General features: G+C 40.8%; 1 protein-coding gene across 1 annotated transcript in view; it reads right to left on the bottom strand.

Annotated features, from left to right (window-relative positions):
• ttn.2 (titin, tandem duplicate 2) overlaps positions 1-21,148 on the bottom strand; it is a 219,604-nt gene that overhangs the window by 176,432 nt on the left and 22,024 nt on the right. The window contains exons 26-40 of the mRNA XM_028024223.1: positions 20,639-20,911; positions 19,785-20,048; positions 19,448-19,708; positions 17,846-18,106; positions 17,482-17,745; positions 16,175-16,435; positions 13,779-14,039; positions 12,665-12,925; positions 12,432-12,576; positions 11,748-11,916; positions 10,578-10,809; positions 9,843-10,127; positions 9,640-9,765; positions 9,215-9,403; positions 6,589-6,639 (exon numbers count right to left, since the gene is read on the bottom strand). Coding sequence (XP_027880024.1) covers positions 6,589-6,639; positions 9,215-9,403; positions 9,640-9,765; positions 9,843-10,127; positions 10,578-10,809; positions 11,748-11,916; positions 12,432-12,576; positions 12,665-12,925; positions 13,779-14,039; positions 16,175-16,435; positions 17,482-17,745; positions 17,846-18,106; positions 19,448-19,708; positions 19,785-20,048; positions 20,639-20,911 — 3,303 coding nt within the window. The remainder of the gene's footprint in view (positions 1-6,588; positions 6,640-9,214; positions 9,404-9,639; positions 9,766-9,842; positions 10,128-10,577; positions 10,810-11,747; positions 11,917-12,431; positions 12,577-12,664; positions 12,926-13,778; positions 14,040-16,174; positions 16,436-17,481; positions 17,746-17,845; positions 18,107-19,447; positions 19,709-19,784; positions 20,049-20,638; positions 20,912-21,148) is intronic.

The following is a 21,148-nucleotide window of genomic DNA, read 5'->3' as shown; positions in this document are numbered from 1 at the left end:
CAGGATTCACATGAACACCAGTTCTACCAATTTTAGCTGCTATTTCAGGTCCATCTTTTTCTCCAGTGAGAGCTTTCTCCGATATTTCTGTTGCATCAGTCTTGTCTGGCATACTGACAAAAATGCCACTGTCTATAGATGGTTCCGTGATAGATATCAACTCCTCACCACCAACTACAGCCTCCTCATTTATTTCCTCTAAAACTGATCCCTCTTCTAACCTTTTGACCTCCTCATCCATGTGAGTTCCACCTTCAACCAATGCTTCAACAACTTCAGCTGCATCAAGACAAAAAGATGATTCCAAACCCACATCTGGAGATAGAAACTGGCCCTCAGTGTCTAAATGTCCAGAAATTGTTTTAGCTGCTACACCTTCCTCAACAGGCGCCTTAACAGAACGTTTAATTACCGGGACCTTCTCAGGCTTGAAAGGAATGAAACTACTCGTTCTGTCAAATGGCTGCTGTGTCTGATCCCCAATCATTTCGACATCACCAGTCTGTATAGGATCTTGGACACAAACTGGTTTCTGTGGCCTTGGTCTCACAAGCTGTGGAGACTCCTGCAGTTTTTCCACAAACTGTTTCACATCTGCTCCTTGTTCAACACCAGTGACCTCAGAGGTATCTGACACTACAGGTTCAGTTGCTTCAGGAACATATGGATTTACTGATATACCAGGTTCCTCAGACACCCTGTCAAGTCTGAGCGCTTCCTCCTCCTCTTGTTGGTCTAGGGAAATGGCTACAGCAGGAATAAACTCTTCAGGAAACTGGGTGTCTTTTCTTTGCTCCTCAGGTGAAGGGGGTGTTATTAGAGAAACTGGTGAGTCAGACTCAAAAGCCTGTTTGATCTGAGAAACTTTAATTATAGCAGCAGAACCCTGAAGACCACAGCCTGACAGTATTGGGGGTTCTTTGGAAGGAGAAAATCTGGATTTTGGGGCTTTGACACCCATATCTGATGGAGGAGGTGAAATTAGAGGTTTATCCTCTGTACGAGAGAGGGCAGGCATATGCACAGTGGCAGGTTTCTTAAAATCCTCAGTTAGTCTTACAGGAATCTTGCTTACTCTTTCAGAGGAAGAGATATCGTCTCCCTCCACAGCTTCTCCTTGCTCTGAAAACTGCACAGGATCACGGATTTGACCTGACACTTGACAGATGCTCATGACCTCCCCAAGCTTATTTTTAGCTAGACATCTGTACATTCCAGCATCTGTGCATCTAAAACTGTAAATATAAAGTCTGTACATTTTATTATCTACCTCTGCTTGGTATTTATTGGCCGCAGCATCAAGGCAAGTATTATTAAAATACCACGTGGCCTCAGGTACAGGATCACCAGTGATAAGGCACTCCAATACTGCAGTGCTGCCCTCAGGACAGGTCACATTCTCCAATTCAGTCACTACACAAGGGGCTTCTCCAACCACATCAAAGGAGAAGGTAAATTTGTGCTTCAAAGTCTGAGATGTTCCATCATCACTGGCAACCTCTGGAGTTTTCTCTGGCAAAGCTTGAGGTCTGTCCTCACTGCTGTCCTCAGACATTTCAGGGAGAGGAGTAGCAGCTGTAATTCGAATCTCTACAGGTGAGGATTTGAACGATTCATCTGACAAGCGACGTTTGTGGACCACAGTTTGGGGAACTTGCAGCGTTGCCTTTCCTGAATCTATGTAGGTCTGAATCTCCTGCTCTATGAGATTCCCCTGACCCCCCAGCTCCTCAGTAACTACCACTTCCTGTGTGACACCTGCCTTTTTTGAAGCTTTCTTATCCGAAATCTCAAGAGTACCACTGCAGATTGATTTACCATGCTTGTTGGTTATGATACACTCATAAGTCCCCTCATGATCTGTCGTTGGATAGAATACAGTGAGCTTAGAGTTGTTTGATTTGATCATGATGTCATAATCTGGGTTGTGGTCCACTGGCTGGCCATCTTTGAGCCAGCTAACAACAGGTGGAGGATCACCCTGAAACTGGCAAGTGAACTCTGTCATCTCACCAGTTTTAACTTTAAGTGAAGATATTTCTTTTAAAAATATAGAGGGTGAGCCTGAAGAATCTATATCCCTTTGTTTCACCCTCTGAGACTCTGGAGGTTTAATCTCCTTCTTTATAGCAGCTTGTGCAGAACTTCCCGCTCCAGTTACTCTTAGTCTAACTGAATCTTCACTTTCTTCATCTTTCTCTGTACCTGCTGAACCTTTCTGTTGTCGCCATCCACTACTCTCTCCAGCAGTTTCTACCTCCTCTTTTATCCCTCGCTTATCTCTTACACCTGTCTGGAAATGCTGGTGGCTGGATTTATCGGCGGTCATACCATACTCCTCCCTGCTCCTCATTCTCTCTGATGCTCCACCCACATCACCTGATGGAAGAGCTTTTTCTTTAGCAAAAGGTGCAGCCACCTTAAGAGGTGAAGTAGTACCTTGGAGAGGAATCTGGGTTTCAGAAGACTGTTTACTTTGTGCAGCTTGTCGTTCAGCTGAAAGTCTTGCATTTGGTGATAAACCATGGAGTTCACGATCCATCAGAGGAAGATGGGGCTCTAACACAGGTCCAGGCTGTTTGGACTGACTGTCTAAAGCCCACTCTGACTCCAGCTCAGACACTTCCTCTTGCTCAACAACATCTTGTTGCCATTTCAGGATGCGTTTAGCCATTGCTTCTTCCTCGCTTACAAAGTACTCACTGTCTGTCTGCAGTCTGGTCTCGCGGCCCTCTGTTGGCACTTCCTCAACTAGCGGCCACTGAGGAATATCTGATTTCTGATCTTGGAAACCAGCTGGAGCCGAGGTAGTTGGCAACTGCTCCTGAGCTGTTTGACCAGGAGCAATCCTCCTGCTGTGGGCCAAAGTGGGCTGCTGAAATGTTGGCACAGCAGAAGTTTCTGGGAAGATTCTTCCAACCTCAGGAGTAATCTCAGCCTGGAATGGAGGATAACGCTCTGCCCAGTCAGACTCTAGCTCCACTGGCTGCTGTTGTTCCATCAGAACATCTTGTTGCCATCTCATGATTCTCTGAGTGAGGGCCTCCTCTTCGCTGACAAACTTCTCACTCTCCAGTTCTGAGATGTTCTCTCGTGAAAGCTGGAGCTCTCGTTCTTCTTTTGTCTTCTCAAACAACTTCTTCTCTGTTCTGCCTTTTGTTCTAGGTGACTGAACATCCTCCTTTTTTGCTTCACCTTTATTTCTAGGTGATTTTTGTGCCAGGACTGGAACCTCTTTTTCCTGTTGTTCTATTGGGGTTTTAATTCTGGCTTTAGGAGAGGGTGCAGATGTTACTTCACGTTCTGCTTTACCTCCCACTGTTACAGGTTTTGGGTTTGGATTTGATAAATTAACTACATCTAATGGTGCTCCTTTCTCCATCCCCTTCTGTGAAGAAATTACCTCCTCAGACATCATGTACTGATTATCTGCTGGTAAAGGCAGATCAGTTTCAGGGTGAAAGGCCTCTTCTTCTGACATTCTGACACCTTGCTGCCACTTACTGATCCGCAGAGCCAGAAGTTTCTCCTCGCACTCCATCCTTTCAGCCTCCAGACTTTTCTCATACTGATCCCTCAGAGTCTCCTCTGGTTTATCTGCTGGTTTAACTGGATCAAAAGAAGCAGATTTATCTACTTCCAATCCTCTGACTTCTTTTTTAGGTGATTTTGGTGGTGCCACTTCAAGTTCTAGAGGCCTTGCCTTCAACATGGGAGATTTGTGTTGAAGGGAGATTTGTGAGGTGGTTGTGGCTTCAGTTCTTTCAGTTGATATTTTCTCAACCACCTCCTTCTTAGTGTAAGGGTGCCCTGTCGGTTCCATGTATTGCATTTCAGCTGGCAGAGGAACATCAGTTTCTTCATGAAATGTTTCTTGCTCTGACATCAAACTTCCTTGCTGCCACTTCCTGATCCGCAAAGCAAGAAGCTTGTCCTCACACTCTTTTCTGTCAGCCTCTAAGCTCTTCCCATACTGAGCCCTTAAGGATTCCTCCTCATAGGACTCATCTCCTTCGGATGGTACTGGGGCTTCAGATATTACCTCCTCACTAAAGACAGATGCTTCTTCTTGAACAGAAGTCCTGGTTTCTTCAATTTTGTGGAGCAGCTCAAACTCTGCCTTTGCAGTCTCCACCTTGTGCTGTTCATTTTCATCTGCCTGAGACTCACTGGCTTTTTTACCCTCCAGTGTCTCTGTGAATTTGACACTAGACTTTCTTTCTCTCTGATGCACCGTTGTGTCAACCAGCTCACCTTTCATGATCTGAATGGCTCTTGTTCTGGATTGAGGCTCAAACAAATGTCTCTTTCGAGGGTGAGAAGGTTCCCTAGTTAACTTTTTCTCACCCTGATCCAATGTTCGGTGCTGGACGTCAGGCAGAGAGGAGGGCTTGACCCTCAACTTCTCCACATACTCTGCATAGCTCGACTCACTGGCGACTGACTCGACCTCAAACTCAGAGGAGGACATGGTGGAAATAGAAAGCCTTTTCTTTTGTTTTACTGCTTTCTGCAGGGTTGTAAGCTTTGCTCTGACCTCGTTGTGGAGGCTTTCTGTGTCACTGAATCTGTCACTGTACCTGTCGCTGCACCTGTCGCTGAACTTATCACTGAATCTTGCCCCAGTGCGCCGGTCACAGTAGATATCACTGAACCTGTCGTTAAAACGCTCAGACCTGTCAAACATGGGGGGAGGAGACGGGGCGCGCTCAGAGGCAGTCTCTAAACGTTTGGATTCCTTCTCTGATGGTTTGTCTAAAGAACCCGTACTAGATCTGAAGTATACAGTTCTCACTAAGGCACTTTTGGATCGGGATCTACCCTGGTGGACTTTGGGCATTTTATCAAATGGAGATCCTACACACCTGAGATCAACTCTAAACTTCCTCTCCTTCCTCTGCTCTGCCAAGTTGTCTACACTCTCATGGGCTTGGGCAGAGCGCCGAACAAAGCCAAGGTAGTTAGCAGACTGCTCTTCCCTTAGCGAAACCAAAAGTGATGCTGTGGACTCAGCAGAACCTTCTGAGTTTAATGCCATCACCTTGTAACTGCCGGAGTCTTTCTCCCTGATACTGTCAATGAAAAGACATGTGGTGTGCATGTGCATCCTGCTGTCAGTACAGATCCTACGTCTGCGTTCCTTGGGGATAGATCTATTGTTATGAAACCAAAGAATAGTCGGCACAGGACAAGCGATGAGTTTACACTTTAACTCCACTGGTTCTCCCTCCAAAACTGACTGAAACTTGAGTTTCTTTGTGAAGGATGGCTTAATGTTTTCTGTCCAGGAGCTGATTGACGAAGTTCTGCTCGAGCAGCGGTTAGCTGATACCAAGCCGTGATCGAGGAACTCCTCTGTGTCAGAGAAAGCTCCGCGGAGATGTCGGGTGCCGCTGAGCTCAGTGACGCTGTGTGCTTCTGCAAACAGAAACAGACGACAGTCAGAACGACATGAGGTCTGGAGGTAAAGGGATAGAAAAGATTATCTTTAATGGAAATATTAAAATGCATGCTGGGAGTCACAATGCCATAAGAAATAATTTCACTCACCATATTTGTTCGAATAAACGCAAGACTTGATTCTTTTTAATAGAAACCTGCAGGAGGTTTTGATCCTTCGTCTGTGGAAATTTCTTCAAAACAAATTATTTTATTATTGTTAAAACATGACGGCCAACATCCGCTTGTTTTCTCTCTGATGGTTGCGCTTTTACTTGAATATTCCTTACCTGACTTGCAGACAGGAGAATAAACGCCCTTTCTAATCCTTAACAGGAAATGAATGAAGCACAAGCTCTCCAATACATATTTTTGATTTCAGAACTTTAAGAATTGAAGCCGTAAAATTGGGCGAGAAGGCGTTTATTCGAACTAATATAGTTTGACTGGTGTTATTTTGGAAGCAAACCACAGGAATCACATCCCACTATCTGCAAGCCAGGCTAGGACATATTCTGCAGGAGGAAGGTATCAGTCCCAAATGCAGAAGACCTCTATGTCTTTTAAAAGTCCTTTCAAGTATTTCAAAGAGATTTAAAAGATACACATCCTGCACCTTTTACTTGGAAATACCCGAGGAACCTTCATGCCAAAATGACTTTCTGGATGCAAAGTCTTTAGAAACTGGAACAAGCAAGTTCTATCAGTGCTTTCCTGGAGGAAACCGTGGGATACCAAAAAAATATAAGAACAGATGATACAAACAACAAGTATTTTTCCATCAAAACACATAAATATGACATGCAACTGCAGAAAAAAATTTTTTTTTTAAAGGGACAGTTCAACATTGACTTGTTTCCAAGCTGTAAGCGCAATCTGCTCCTGCAGGACAACTCTGACCCAACCAACCCATACAGCATGCATTTGCACATCAGTTTGTCTCATCAGGACCTTCAAGGTGTCTCCACAAAAAGAACATCTCAGAACCATAGCTTATGTCAGAGTTGACTGCTGACAGACTACTTTTACAGTGAAAAGTCAGAGGATGTAACTGGAAACTAGGTCAAACTATCCCTTTTTCACTGAATCATCTTCTCAGGTGTGATCGCAGTAATTGTGTGTGATATGCCTAGAGAGGCAAGGTCTTACCTTTAACTTCTTCTTCAACTGTGGCTTCGATCTGCTCCCTCACAAGAGTCACTGTGGAAGAAAGAGACACCAGTTTATTGTTTATCCGTTAGCTTCTACATGCCTTTGTCACATTTCTCACTGTTTAGGTTAAGACTGATGGAATTTATCCCCGATCTGGGATAAAACCAAAATACCATAATCCAGACTTTTTGTTATTATAACTGGCCCACTTGTCAGACTTGCAAAAGCACAACATTTTACCAAGTATTTCTGTCTAGTTTCAAGCGCAAATATCTTAGTACACTTGAAATATGACAAAACTAACTTACAAGTAACTTTTCAGCAAGGTACAGGAGCTTATTTTAAGACAATAATTCTTGAACATTAAATTTAAAAAGTACTAGGTCCATTGCCACAACATTTTGCAATTTTTGTGGAATAAATTGTCTTGTCACTGCTCCATTTTTAAACTATGCAGTCTATTGTAGTTGTACTGGATACTAGACAGCAAATAAATATTTTGTCCTCAGGGTTTATGTTTTAGAAGAAGGAAAAATTGTGAATTTTAAGAAATTGAGCACACATCAAAAACAAAATTTTAGCTCAAATATCAGTTCCTAAAAAACCAAAACGAGGTTTTCCAAAATCCAACAAAAGACGCTGAAATCCCTGCTCACTTAAATGAGTAATGAAGAAAAGCAAACTGGTGTCCAGCAAGGAGGAATGCAAGAAAGGAACGTTTTTCAAAGGTAATCAGGTTGGTAGAAAAAAGAGAAATGAAGATCCCTTTCTACAGGAGTAACAGTGAGAATAAATGTGTGAGTTTTACTGTGGAGAGACAAAGGAGGAGCATGAGTGAAGGGATTGTTCCTGAGAGGAAAAGTGAGAAAGGAGGAAGTGAAAACTCCAGTATTCAAACAAACACGTGAATTTGTGAAAGAAGAGGTTCGACTTCGTGATGTTAGTCAGAGATGAAGAACGACTGAGGGATGTCCCGATTATCACATTTTAGAGCTGCACCAATCAGTCTGACAAAGATCAAATCAAAGTTTTCTCTTAATTGGCTCTGATTGGTTGGTCGGGTAATTCTACCAGTTTTCCTAATTAAATACATAGAAACTAAGAATTCCCACCATTTTGAAAACCTGTCCATCCATATAAGTTTAAAGGGGACCTATTATGCAAAATTCACATTTGACCTCTTCTTGTGCTTCCATTTGTGTCTCAACTGCTTCTAAAAACAGACCAAGTGATTAAAAAATAAAAATTAAAAAATCATCCAACAAGTTAATGTTTTTTGGTGTCTGGAAAATGATCCGTTTCAAAATCAGCATTAGGTAACTGCACTGCCCGTTACCTAATAACCCCTACGGAGCTCCACCTGTTATCCAGCAACCCAAGCTGACTCGTCACATTCTTGTTGGTTGTGCAGGAGGCTCTACTAATGCTTTTCAAAGATGTATGGTTGTATAATTGCACATCTGTTTGCAGCCATGTTAACATGCGAGTGCAAACACTGAGTTGGAGGTCGTGGCCAGCAGCAGCTTACTTGGATTTAAAGTGACAAGACGTCCTAAAACTTCTCATTCTGAAAATAGAGTTGAAAATAGTCAAAACTGACCAGACTAAAATCCCATTTTCTAAGAATGATTTTGTGCAACAAAATATAATAAATATGTTTTGTGTAGCCCAAAGACCTATCCTAACCTGTTCAAGGCAACATAATAGGTCATCTTTAATAAATAAAAAAAATCCATGTCCTTACTATTGACCCTGTTTTCAGATTTTCAGGGAATTTGCATTGTAATATAAAAAAAGGAAAATCTATAACTAATCCGGTCCATCTTGGAAGCTTTCATCTGGTTCGGGACATCCTCTCAGACTTTGATTTTTAGAAAGAGGGGCTCAATCTTGAAGAAAGAAAAACGTGATGTTTTAGGGGGGAGTCTGGCTACAAATGAACACATCCAGGTGTTACCTTCTTCCTCTCTGATAACGGTGAGGCTGGCCGAGCATGCAGCCTCCCCGGCGTTATTCACCGCCTTGCAGGTGTACTGCCCTGCATGCTCAGAGAAGGCGTCCACTATGATGAGTGTGGCGATGTTTGTCACCTCATCGAAGTGGAACACCACATTCTTGGAAGGTTGGACCGGCTGCCGGTTGTGGAACCAGCTGATTTCCGGCTTTGGCAGGCCGGATACACACGCATGAAAACGGGCCACCTCCCCATGTGTCACTGTGCAGCTTGTGATTGGTTGGATGAAAACCGGCTTTTGGCCAACTGACGGTTTCTTTAGGCTGGAGATGTGCCACTGAGGCTCGGTAGAACTGCTCACTGTTAGAATTTGCCCTGAAATGAAGCAGGTTCAGGGATCGTTCTTTATTTAGTGAAATTCCATCCCACTGATTGCTTTGCATCAAACCAAAGAAATTAAAGTCTTTTTAAAAACAAACATAGACTCTGGATCAGAATCCAAATCAGGATTCATGAAAAAGCTCTTTTAAACTGGACTCAATACAACCTCAGATTAATAACTTCTGACATTTTACACAGACATCAATACAAAACAAACAAAAAAAAGTTCTGTCGTAGATATAAATCAAGCATTTGTAGCTTTCATCATTATTTTGATGAAAAACTCACCATCCAGGGTGAGAGTGGCAGAGCAGGACACTTTCCCGGCATTGTTTGTGGCCACGCAGGTGTATTCCCCCTCATCCTCTGGGTAAACTCTGGAGATTTCCAGCTGACAGCTGTCGTCGAACTGAGACATCCTGAAGAAGTCTGACTGCTTGATTTCCTTCTCCTTGTGGAACCAGCTGATCTTCACATCTAAATCAGGAGAATTTGTTTAGCTACAAACTAAATATTTTGTTTAGCAAGCTAAATATTTAGCTTAGAGCTAATGTGCAAAGTCACTTGCGGATAACCGAAAGCTAACTATCAAAGTAAACCTTGTGAACCTTTAAAGAAAGGGTAAGACTTATGAAAATAAACCCCCATTCTTTCTGTTATAACATTTTAAATAACCCAAATTATTGATGTTAAATTTTGAAAGGACTTCTTACCGTCTCCACGGACTCTGCACTGGAAGTAAGCGGATTCTCCCTCTCTGGCTGAGGTGTTGGAGATGGGTGAGATGATGACGGGTGGAGCGATGGGGGCAGCAGAGTCTGGAGAGACCACCTCTGACACTACAGCAAACAAACCTGCATCAGACTCCATCCGCCATGTCTCCATCCTGCTCTTCAACCAGGACGTTCGGTCTTACCTTCCACATTGAGCGTGGCGGTGCTGGTGGCCGTGCCGTAGTCGTTCTTCGCCTCGCAGTTGTAGACAGCGGCGTCCTCGGGGAATACTTCGATCAGAAGCAGCGTGTGCTCATTGCCGTCGTGAAGGAACTTGCACTTGAAGCCCGGCGACAGAGCCTGGGAGTTTTTGTACCAGGAGACCTGCGGTGGAGGAACGCCGCTCACCTGAACGGAGAAGCGAGCCGGCTTTCCTGCCTCGACTGACTGGGGCTCCATGTGACGGAGGATCTGAGGAGGCTCCGGGACTGGAAAGTAATATGTTTGGTCCAGGGTTACTATTGTTTAGGGTTTTTCATTGCAGTTTTCTTTTATTTAGTTGTGACTTTCTGTTCTAATTCAGTTAGTTTTGATTGGTTTTATAGTGTGTTTGCTAGTTTTATTTTGTTAGATATTAAATTTTTTATTAGTTTATGGTAGTAGTATTAGTTTTATCATACTTTGGTTAACTTTAAGGTACAAAATTAACAAAAACGCAGTATTGTATTACTAAATGTATTGTATTAATAAATGCGGAACAGCTAACAAAAATGTTTTCCTTATTTCAATTTTTGTTATTTTGTTAGTTTTAGTTAACTATAATATACTTGGTTTAGTGAACAAAGACAAATTTGGAGCAGATTTTGGAGGAATATTTTTCCATATTTCCAAGATACAGTTCTCATCTACATCAGTTTTGAACCTTTTTCTCAACTTACTGTTGACTCTTAGGTGCATGGTACTCCTGTTCTTTCCGGCGATGAAAGTATATTCTCCAGCATCACTCCGGTAGGTCTCAGAGATGGTGAGGCGGTGCAGCTTCCTGATGGCAACATAGCTGAACCTTTCCTCAACAGAGAACTGGATCTCCACGCCGTTCCTGAGCCAACGTCCTTCAATGTCGTCCTCATTGACCTCAAACTCGAAGGTTGCTCTGTGTTTCTCAAGAACCTGAAAGAGGGACAGGGAGGGTTAGATTACCCCAGAAATATTGTTGTTTCTGGTGTTTAGCTATAAAACTGTCTTACTGCAATGGTGGAGAAGTAAAAGTACAAATTAACAGACAAAAATGTACACTAGTAAAAGTATTACACTAATATTTTTACTTCAGTAAAAACACTTACTGTATTGAAAGTAAAAGTACTTGTTGAATGTATTCCCCATAATATCACTAAGTGCGCCCATTGTATGTATATTCTCTTTAATGTATCAATGTAGCTGTGCCATTTTAATAAACGATGTTCATTAAAATGAGAATTTCTATTGTATTAACTTTCAGCGGCACAGTTTACACTTGTAGTTGTGATTCTGTGCATCAGAATTTCAGGGATGACCTGCACTGCAGAGTTAAATGCTAAATAATAAGAGAGGAATGATTACACGTGTGAAAGTTTTTATTTAACACAAAGCAAAACCAATGTGTTATTTTGAATGAAGTTAACACATTCAAGTCAAAGTTGTCTGAATGAAAAAAGGGCATTAGACACTTAATAAAGGAATTGATGCTGATCATTTCCACTGATGTTTTAACTCCAGTTTGTCATCAACTCAGAAGTTAAAAGATAATGTATATTTAACCTTACAATAGTTGAATAATGAACAAAATATTACAATTTCAAAATCTGTACTTGTCATTAACTTGATTGAGTCATTGATTACTTTCAAACTAATAAACAAATAAAAAAAATGCAGTGTGATGTGAATGTAATATGTAACGCAACACATTATTGGAATGTAGAAGAATGGAAAGTATAGATACTTAATGCAAAATGTAGTGGAGTAAAAGTTGAAAGCACAAACCAGGATTAAATCTACTTAAGTAAAATACAGATACAAGAAGGAAGTACTGAAATAGAATAAAAAAGTACTTGTACTTCACTACAGCCTACCATGATTTCACGCTCTGCAGGTTCAGCGATCCGTACGTCACGTCCCTCTACGATCAGTTGGGCCTTGGAGACGCTGGATCCGGCCACGACTGAATACTCTCCAGCATCTGACATACGAACCGTCTGGATCATCAGACGATGGACAAACTTCTCGGCTGTCACTACATACCTGTGAACAAAGCAAGTAAAATGATTTCCAGCTGATTTTGTAACTTAGAACATTTCTGTTTGAGATGAATTCAGAGGTTTCATCTAGGGCTGAACAATAAATCAATATCAATACACAATACGTCTTATAGAGTGTTCAATATATAGAATATTCACTGGAGGGTTTCTGGGGGGTCTAGGCAGAAGAAAGACTTCAGCCTCTGACAGCCAGCTAAGCTAGGTTGGTGGAATCAACTAACTGACTCACTCTTTGGTTACCTAGCAACAACCTGCTTAGTAACTTGCTTTACAGCAGTTTAAGATTTTGTCACCATTCCTCACAGCTTCTTAAAAATAAAAAACAACAGTGTGGAGTGAAAACTGTGGATAAAACAGAAAATATCACACCACAGTATTGGCAGTATTTCACATATTTAAGACAAAAAACAAATTAATAATAATCAACATCGGCTGATATGAAACACTTAATGTGTTTTTCAGCTGTGTTGCCCAGTCCTAGCTTCATCGTAGACAGACCTTTCCTCAGTTAAGTCCAACTCCTGGCCGTCCTTCATCCACATCACCTGGATGTTAGGCTCAGAAACTTCACACTCAAACATTGCCTTTTTCTTCTCGGTTATCTTTATGTCTTTAATCTTCTTGGTGAACTCAATCACACGAGCTGAGAACAAGAAATGCAAGAAAGAACAAGAAATTTAAGGAACATCCCAAACTGGGGAAAAAAACTGTCCCAATGAATGCTTTGTTACCTTCAACAAAGAGGTTAGCGGCACTAGCAGCAGAGCCTGCTACAAACTGGTATTCTCCTCCGTCTCCAAAGTGAACATTTCGGATAGTGAGTGAATGTGTGAGCTGCCGGCTGCGGACTTGACATCTTTCTGATGATTTGACCTCTATGCCGTTCTTCAGCCATTTGTAGGTGATGCCCTCATAGTTTACTGTGACTTCAAAGGTGATGGTGTCTCTCTCCTGAGCGTTCAGGTCATTTAGCATGGAGGTGATCAGGACAGCTGGATGGGCGAAACATACATTTTAAGATTGGACCAAAATGTTGAGCTGAAAGAACTCTGGTTTCCACAAGTTTTTTTTTCTTCTTAATTATAATAGCAAAGACTGTTAATATATGTTTTTATTTTTTTAAAACAATAAAATAAACAAAATATTTTAATGAAATAAGCAAAAGCAGTCAGATTTCTGCACATAAGTGATGCATAAATAATTGCAGATTTAAAACAAAAGAGGGTTTTGCAGATAAAAGAAAAACAGCAAACCAAGTCCTAAGTTTTTCATCTTTCTGAATTTTTTGTGTCTTATTAGCAACAAGAACAGGAATTTGCCTACTCTTACTTTATTTTTCTAAGTTTATTAAATGGGCATGCAAATGTCTGTGTTTTAAGAAAAGTCACTCGATGTTTTTGATCCCTATTACTAATAAATTAATTAAAAGTAAAAATCAGGATGAATATTTTGTGTTGCCATACTTTTGACACCCCTGATTTAGAGAGAAAAACCCCCAACAATGGCTGTAGCTAGACCTGTCACAATAAACATTCTCAAAGAACAATGAACTTGAAATTCTGATGAACATTTAACACTGGGACTGGATGACATTTTAAATAACGAAAATAAGTAAACAAAGCAATCATGAAGTCTCTGTAAACAAAGTTTTTCTTTAAAAAAGGGCTAGACCAAGGCACCAGACTTTAATCATCCAGTTTTTGGTAGTAAGAAAAAGAGAAAAGAGAAAAACAATACATCATGCAAAGGAAATTATTGAGCTTGTTTGAATTTATCATTTATCAATTGATTTATTCCTTATTGCAATAGGTCCAGCAGTGGCTAAATCATGCTTTGTGGTCTTACGGTTGACGGTAAGCGTCGCTGACACTCTGTCGTTCCCGCAGATGAAGGTGTACTCCGCAGAGTCTTCCCTGCTGGTGTTCATGATCTTCAGTTGGTGAAGTTTCCCCTGAACCACGATCCTGAACTTCTCACTCATCTCAATCTCCACGCCGTCTTTGAGCCAGGTGGATGGCACATTGAAGTGAGAAACTTCGCACTCAAACGTGGCCACCTGGGTCTCAGGGACCTCCACACTCTTCATTGGTTTGGTGACACAAAGAGCTGCAGGTGAGAAATTGTAACACAATGAAAAAAACAGAGACAAATAATTTAACATTAACAGCTTTTCTGAGAGTTTTAGCTCTCAGAGGAGCTGTTTATTCCGGTAGCTCTGTTTCTCTGCAGCAATAAACAAGAAAAAACTGTTAATGAAAGAATACTTCTCTGGCTGTTTGGAAAAGTACTCTTTCATAATACCCCACTTAGTTGCGGGGTACCACAAGGCTCCTCCTTTGGTCCCATTCTCTTCTTGTTAAACATGCTCCCTTTCTGATGCATTTTAAAACACAAAGTACTACTTTTCACCATTTTCTGATCTGCTTATTCCAACAAACAGCAACATGTTTATATATAAAGTCTTGTAAGTCATCTTAGAGATGTGTAATCATAGAGACTCTAATAAAAGATTTTAAGAGCTGTATGAACCTACTAAGTTGAGGTCACAGATATATATGGAAACACTAAAATTTCACACTGCTCTTAAAATTGAAATAAGATTAGATTCGTTTATGACATGACTTTGTGACAGTAACACAAACCTACATCACATTTATATGTACTATAATTGGTCAATCGTGACTTGTCACTTTGACATCTACTGGTTGTTCAAAACCCAGCAGCCCGCCTTCTGAGGGCGGGGAAAAAGTAGTGTGATTGTACCACACCTGTGCCGGCTTTTTTTTTAAGTTCTGCAGTCTATTTTAAGTGTAACTTTTATTTCTCGGGTCTTAGAGGGCTCTTATCACCTTACTCGTGTGAAATTTCACACCTTCACACTTCAGCCAGAGCACCAAGGTTCACAGATCAACTGGGCTTCTGGATATTTTTGGACCCAGGCTCAAAAACAGATGTGGCAAAACCATTTTAGGTGTAGTTTAGAATTAGCATGCCTTTTGATCTAGGATTATCAGGATTATTTTGGACTTCTAGCTAAATAGTTTTGTAACGTTTAATGTAACAATAACAATAATTTTTTTATTGTTTTCAATAGCTTAGGTGATTGCTGAGTTTCTAATTATTGACAGTTTTAGTCAGCTGAGACTTTTGATGGAGTTTTAAAAACACTTTAAATCAGATTGAGTTTAATATTTCTTAAATACACACTTGCTAACAAAAAACAGTTAGGCACCCAGAAGGAATGGTGTGATTTGGATGTAAAATGGTCCACATGCAGACCAATGTGAATGCTTCAATGATCAAGAATCTAGAACGTGGCATTTTGAGTTTTATCAGGCAGCTACCAAAGCATGCGTCAGTCAGTCAAAGCAGTGAGTGAAAGTCAGCCGACACAAAGGATGCCTTGTAGATATTTTAGACAACATTACCAGTGGCCCAATGTTGGAGCCAATGAGTATATGAGGGTACCCACACATGTTGTAAAGCTTTGGAAAGACCGCACCAAGAGGGGATCCTTGATTTGTCCACCAAGTACTACAGAACCCAAAGACATCTACACCAAAGTCAGGTACTGAACTCTCTACAAACACCCGAAGTGGTTTCAAAGATGGATGTCAGCCAAAATACCCATTTCCCATCCCATATGTAGCTGACATTAACACCAACGCAGAGAGGACTGTGTTTGGAGTGGTGCCGTAACTGGGAGCTATGGTATCGTAAACTCAGTTCTGCATCACCAAGGATGATCATTGTGTGGTGGCAGCAAGAGTGGAGGACCAATCCTGCCAATGAGACACACTAGCGGTACTTCAGGCATCATGGTGTTATGGTGTGGAGAGTCACAGGAATCCGGCTTCAGGTTAAATCAAGTGGTAAATGGAAGGACTTGAGGGACATCCTGTATTTGAAAGGCCGTCTTGAAGAGGAGATAAAAGTTTCTGAAAATGTTCTGTATCAAATCATTGTCTGTTTCCAGACAATTTCATTTGCACCACTCCATCTGGGGGCGTAACTTTTTTTTGCACGAGTGTATTTACTTTTATAAATCATTGAATAATAAAAAATTTTAAAAAACGATGTAATGCCTAATTTGTATTTTTTACAAAACACAAACAAAAACAGACGTAATTTTAAAGGAGAAAAGAAAAAAAACTTGTAGAGTAAATGTAGTTTATATCACTTTCTTTATTGAAAGTTTTTCCTTCTTAATAATTCATGACAGGGTGTTCAGTGTTGCGTACCCTCTACAGTAAGCATGGCGCTGCAGTGCAGGTGTCCGATCACGGCCGTGTACTCTCCTGCGTTGCTGCTGTCGACGTTCTGCAGGATCAGTTTGTGAGCTTTCCTCTCCGACAGAATCTTGCATTTCTCGCTTGCCTTCAGCTCAACGCCTTTGAACATCCACCTGACGGGGACATTGTCGTGCGACAGGCTCAACTCAAAGGAGGCGGTGCCGTCCAGCAGGGATTTCACGTCTTTAATCTTCTTAACAATCTTGATTGCTGCAAAGATCAATGACAGAAACAGTCATTAAACAGAAAAAGAAACGTGTTAGGTTCTTGATGTGTGTAGTAGGGATGCAAACAATTAATCGATGTATGATTAATTCTCGATTAATGGTTTATTAGATTAAAATTAGTTCCAACTGATAAACTAATAACGTCCGATTAGACCTTATTTTAGTGTTGTACTTTGGCCTGCATCCCGAGGAGGACACCGCTGGTCATCCTTAAGCAGAGCTAGTTGATATAGAAATAAAGATGGCAGGGCAATACCTATAACGAAGTATTAGGTCATTTAAAAAATTAAATCACGAGAATAAACTCAGTATTATGAGAATAAAATCGTAGGACAATAAAGTCAAAATAATACGAAACGTTGACATATTATAAGAATAAACTCACAATATTACAACTTTATCCTCGTAATACTGTGACTTTAATCTTGTAATACTGCAACTTTATTCTAAAAATATTACGACTTTATTTGTATATTATGACTTTGTTCTTGATTTATTTTGAATTTATTCTCTTACAACTTTATTCTCATAATATTCTTCTTCTTATTATTATTAGTTTCATTGTATGGCCCTAATACTCCACCATACATACCAGAACGAAAAAGAGAAATGGTCCAAACAAAGTCCGTTATGAGATGCAAAATGAACTTTATATTTCAAAACAGAACCGCGTACACTTGACAAGCTCCGTAAGTTTCATCTTTTATTTTTCTGTTATGTTTAACAATTTGAAAGTGGCTACAACACAATTTTCTATTTATTCAGTCTGTATTTAATATAACTGAGAAAATAATGCTAAAATTAAATTGTGCTTTCTTTTTTTTCTTTATTCAGCATACGAAGAATTTTGCACTATGTTATGGAAAAAAGGTCAGCCATTTTCATACAAGAGAAAATTATGGCTTTTAAGAAAATATCCGCATACCAATTAATCGTTAGTCAATCAATAAAATATATCAACTTTAGATTAACTCATTAATCGATAACTTGCATCCCTAGTGTGTAGTGATATGTAATGCTGATACTCACTCTCTACATTGAGTCTGGCAGTGGCGGACAGTTTCCCCAGCTTGAAGGAATAAACCGTCTCATCTTGTGTGTTGCAGTCCTTCACCTTCAGAGTCTGGATTGTTCCTTCTGAGATAATCTCGAACTTGTCGCTGTTCTGCAGTTCGACTCCGTTCCTGATCCACTGGGCTCCTTTCACGTCCGGGTGGGTGAGCTCCAGTGAGAACATGGCCTCCTGGGTCTCTGTTACTGTCTGGTTTCTCAAAGTCTTCTTGATCTTCACAGCTGCAGATGAAAACAAGACAACAGCACCACATTTAATCATTACGCACCCTTTACTGTTGGGTTAGTTGGTTTCTGAATCATTTAGAAAAAAGGTACTCACCTTCCACCTTGAGGTTTGCGCTGGTTTTGGAGTTGGCCACCTGGTAGGTGTACTCTCCGACATCCTGTGGCCTGGTGATGATGATGACGAGACGTCTGACAGACCCGTTCACCTCGCTCACAACGTTCTCGTTGAAGTTGACGAGCTGACCGTCCTTAAGCCACTTGCCTTCAGCTTCAGCGTTGGCAACTTCGCACTCGAACTCAGAGGTCTGAGACTCGGCCACTGTCACATCCTGCAGAGGCCGTGTGATGGCGCCACCTGGTGGTTGCATAAGTGAACATTTGTGACTGTGGAGCATAACCTCAATTCCATCATCTGTGAAGAGTTTTAGTCTTTGTGTTCAGTTACAGTGGAAAGCAGATATTTACATTGAGGGTGGGCGATATGTATGGAACAGAATTAGATCCACTAGAAAGAAAAAAAAAGAATTCTGACTTTGGATCTCAGAAAATTGAAGTGAGAATTCTGAGAAATAAAGTCAGAAATCTACAAAAAAAAGTCTGAATTCTTTTTTTTGCAGTGGCCCTAACCTTTCTCTATATGACACAACTTGACTAAACTTGTCCAGTTTTAAGTCAGCTTAGCATATCAAAATTATTTTTGTTTGTTCAATGCCAGAACAAAGACGTTGATGATGCCATGGCTTTGTAGGCTTCTGAAAAGATGTCAAACAGGTGCAACGTTCATCTGCTCAAACTATTATTTACAGCAACACGGTAATGTTAGGCCAACTTGTCAGGGAGGAAACTGATTTGCTGTGAAATGTGTGAAATATGAACTTCACACCAAAAGCAAAATGTTTTGAAGATGCTGGTTAAACAAAGCTGAAAAAAGGCACTAGCTGAAAAGTCACTCAGAGAGGAAGAAGCCATTACTCACAATGGAACATAAAAAGCTGGAAATACATACATTTTTGAATACATCTTCTGTGATTTAAATAAACTAACAAGTGTTTGATCATGGCGTTACATTTGGTGAAAAAAGGGGAAAGTATGCAAGCCTTAATCTATCCCAACTGTAGTATGGGGCTGGCAATATCTTGCTGTGGCGGTGTTTTGCTGTGGGAGGGACTGGTGCACACCATAAAATAGATGGTGGCATGATAAAAGTGCATCGTGTGGAAATATTGAAGTAACATCTCAAAACATCAGGCTGGAAGTTAAAGCCGAGGTGCAAATTGAACCAAACATACAGCTGAATTAGCTACAAAGTGGCTACAAAGTCAATTATTGTGAAATGGCCATCATGTTAGTACCAATCAAAATTTGTTCCAGCGCTAATAAACATGTAAACAAGCCTACAAACCTGACTCAGTTATACCAGTTCTAATAGAAAGAATTGGCTGAAATTCCAACAAAATATGGTGAGAATCTTGCGGACCAAATAGGTTTGACCCAAAGTTAAAAAGATAATTTTATCAAATAATAAAGAATTGTAGGGAATTCTTTAGCTAGTAGAGGTAGTTTTGGTAGTCCTAGCTGACCTAAATAAGGAAAGGATAAGTCAGAGATTTTACACAGTGGATGTAAATATCTGGTTCCAGCTGTAATTAAGTTATGCTCTTTGATTTAACCCTTTAGTATCTGAGTTTTGACCTACCAGAGACAGTGAGCTGAGCACTGGATGTCTTCTCCCCAGCGTGGAACATGTACTGGCCCTCTTCATCTTTCATGGTGTCTAACACAATCAGGGAGTGAGCCGTTCCCTTGGACTCCATCTTGTATTTGGGTCCAGCCTTGAGCTGCTGGTTCCTGAAGGTCCAGAGTGGGTCGATTCCAGGATGTGAAACCTCAACATTGAAGGTAACGTTCTGGGACTCTGAGCACACTTTGTCCTCCATGTGCTTCACAATATGGACCTCTGTGAGGACAACATTGGTAAGACATGGGACTGGAACTTGAAAACATGAATGATGGGAAAATCTAATCTCGCTCACGTTCAACAGTCAGGTTGCAGCTGGTTTCGACCTTGCCGACCACCAGTTTGTAACGTCCTTCGTCTGAAGCAAAGGTCCTGGTGAAGGCAAGTCGCTGCTTGGTGCCCTTTGCCACAGCCTGGACTCGGTCACCTGGGATCAGCAGTTTGTCGTTGTGGTACCATTTGATAGAGCTGATGTCCTGAGCTGAGATCTTGGACTCAAGGACTGCCTTTGTGCCTTCGGTGGACGACACGTCCTTCAGTGGCACCACAATGTCGATAGCTTTAAAGATAGAAGAACATTTTAAAGTAAGGATTAACGAGACCGAGGTGGAGTGATACTAAGGATGCAAGTTATCAATTAATGAGTTAATCTAAAGTTGACTGTACTTATCAATTGACCAATGATTAATTGATAAGCTGATATTTTTCATCATGCTCCAATTGTTCTGCATTATCACATCATCCTCGCCTTCGTAGCACATCAGTAATTTTTGAAGTCGACTTTTCTCCACAGTGCAGTACGGCTAAATAAGTACTAATAAGATAGAACTTAAGGAGCTTGTCGAGTAATATTTCAAAATAGAACCTCATAAAATTGGTTCCATCCAAGACCAAGATGGAACCAATCTGTTTCTCTTTAATGTTTTGATATGGCGCCGATACAAGCAGCGACTCTTGTATCAACTGGCTCCACTTACGGATGACCAGTGACGCCCTCTGCTGGATGGCAGCCAAACAATACCTAATGAAGCTCTAGGCAGAATTATTAGTTGATCAATTGGAACTAATTTAAATCTAATAAACCATTAATCAACAACTAATTGTTTGCATCCCTAAGTGATATGTTTGTTTTCATATGGAAACACTTACTTTGCACATTGAGTTTGCCTGAGGTGGAGATTTCATGAGTTGGAACTACAAATGAGTAGGACGCAGCGTCTTCTCTGCTGACGTTCTCCACTAGCAGTTTGTGAACCTGTTTGTCGATGACGATGTGGACGCGGTCTGAGGCAGAGATTGCCTGGCCGTTTTTCAGCCAGGCACCTTCAACATTCTCCTGGGAGAACCTGACCTCCAGCTGAGCAATGTCACCCTCACAGATAGTAAGGTCAGTCAGCGGCTGCATTAGAGTCACGGGTCGCACTGGAGAGAAACAAAATGCACATATGTTCATTAATGACTAGTCAAGTCAAATTAAGTTTGTTTGTATTGCATACTTCAGCAACAAAGCAGTTCAAAGTGTTTTATATCATAAAAACATCATACAGTCACCAATTATGAAACAAGAAATAAAAATTATGTTATTTTTGGAGCAAATTTCACTTAATATTAATCAAAGGGAAGTCTAAACAGTGTTTTGCAGCTTTCTGGATGTTTTCT

Source organism: Xiphophorus couchianus, chromosome 7 (assembly GCF_001444195.1).
Source record: "Xiphophorus couchianus chromosome 7, X_couchianus-1.0, whole genome shotgun sequence".
NCBI lineage: Eukaryota > Metazoa > Chordata > Actinopteri > Cyprinodontiformes > Poeciliidae > Xiphophorus > Xiphophorus couchianus.
Note: the sequence above shows the minus strand (reverse complement) of the source record. Positions and strands in the feature narration are given on the sequence as shown.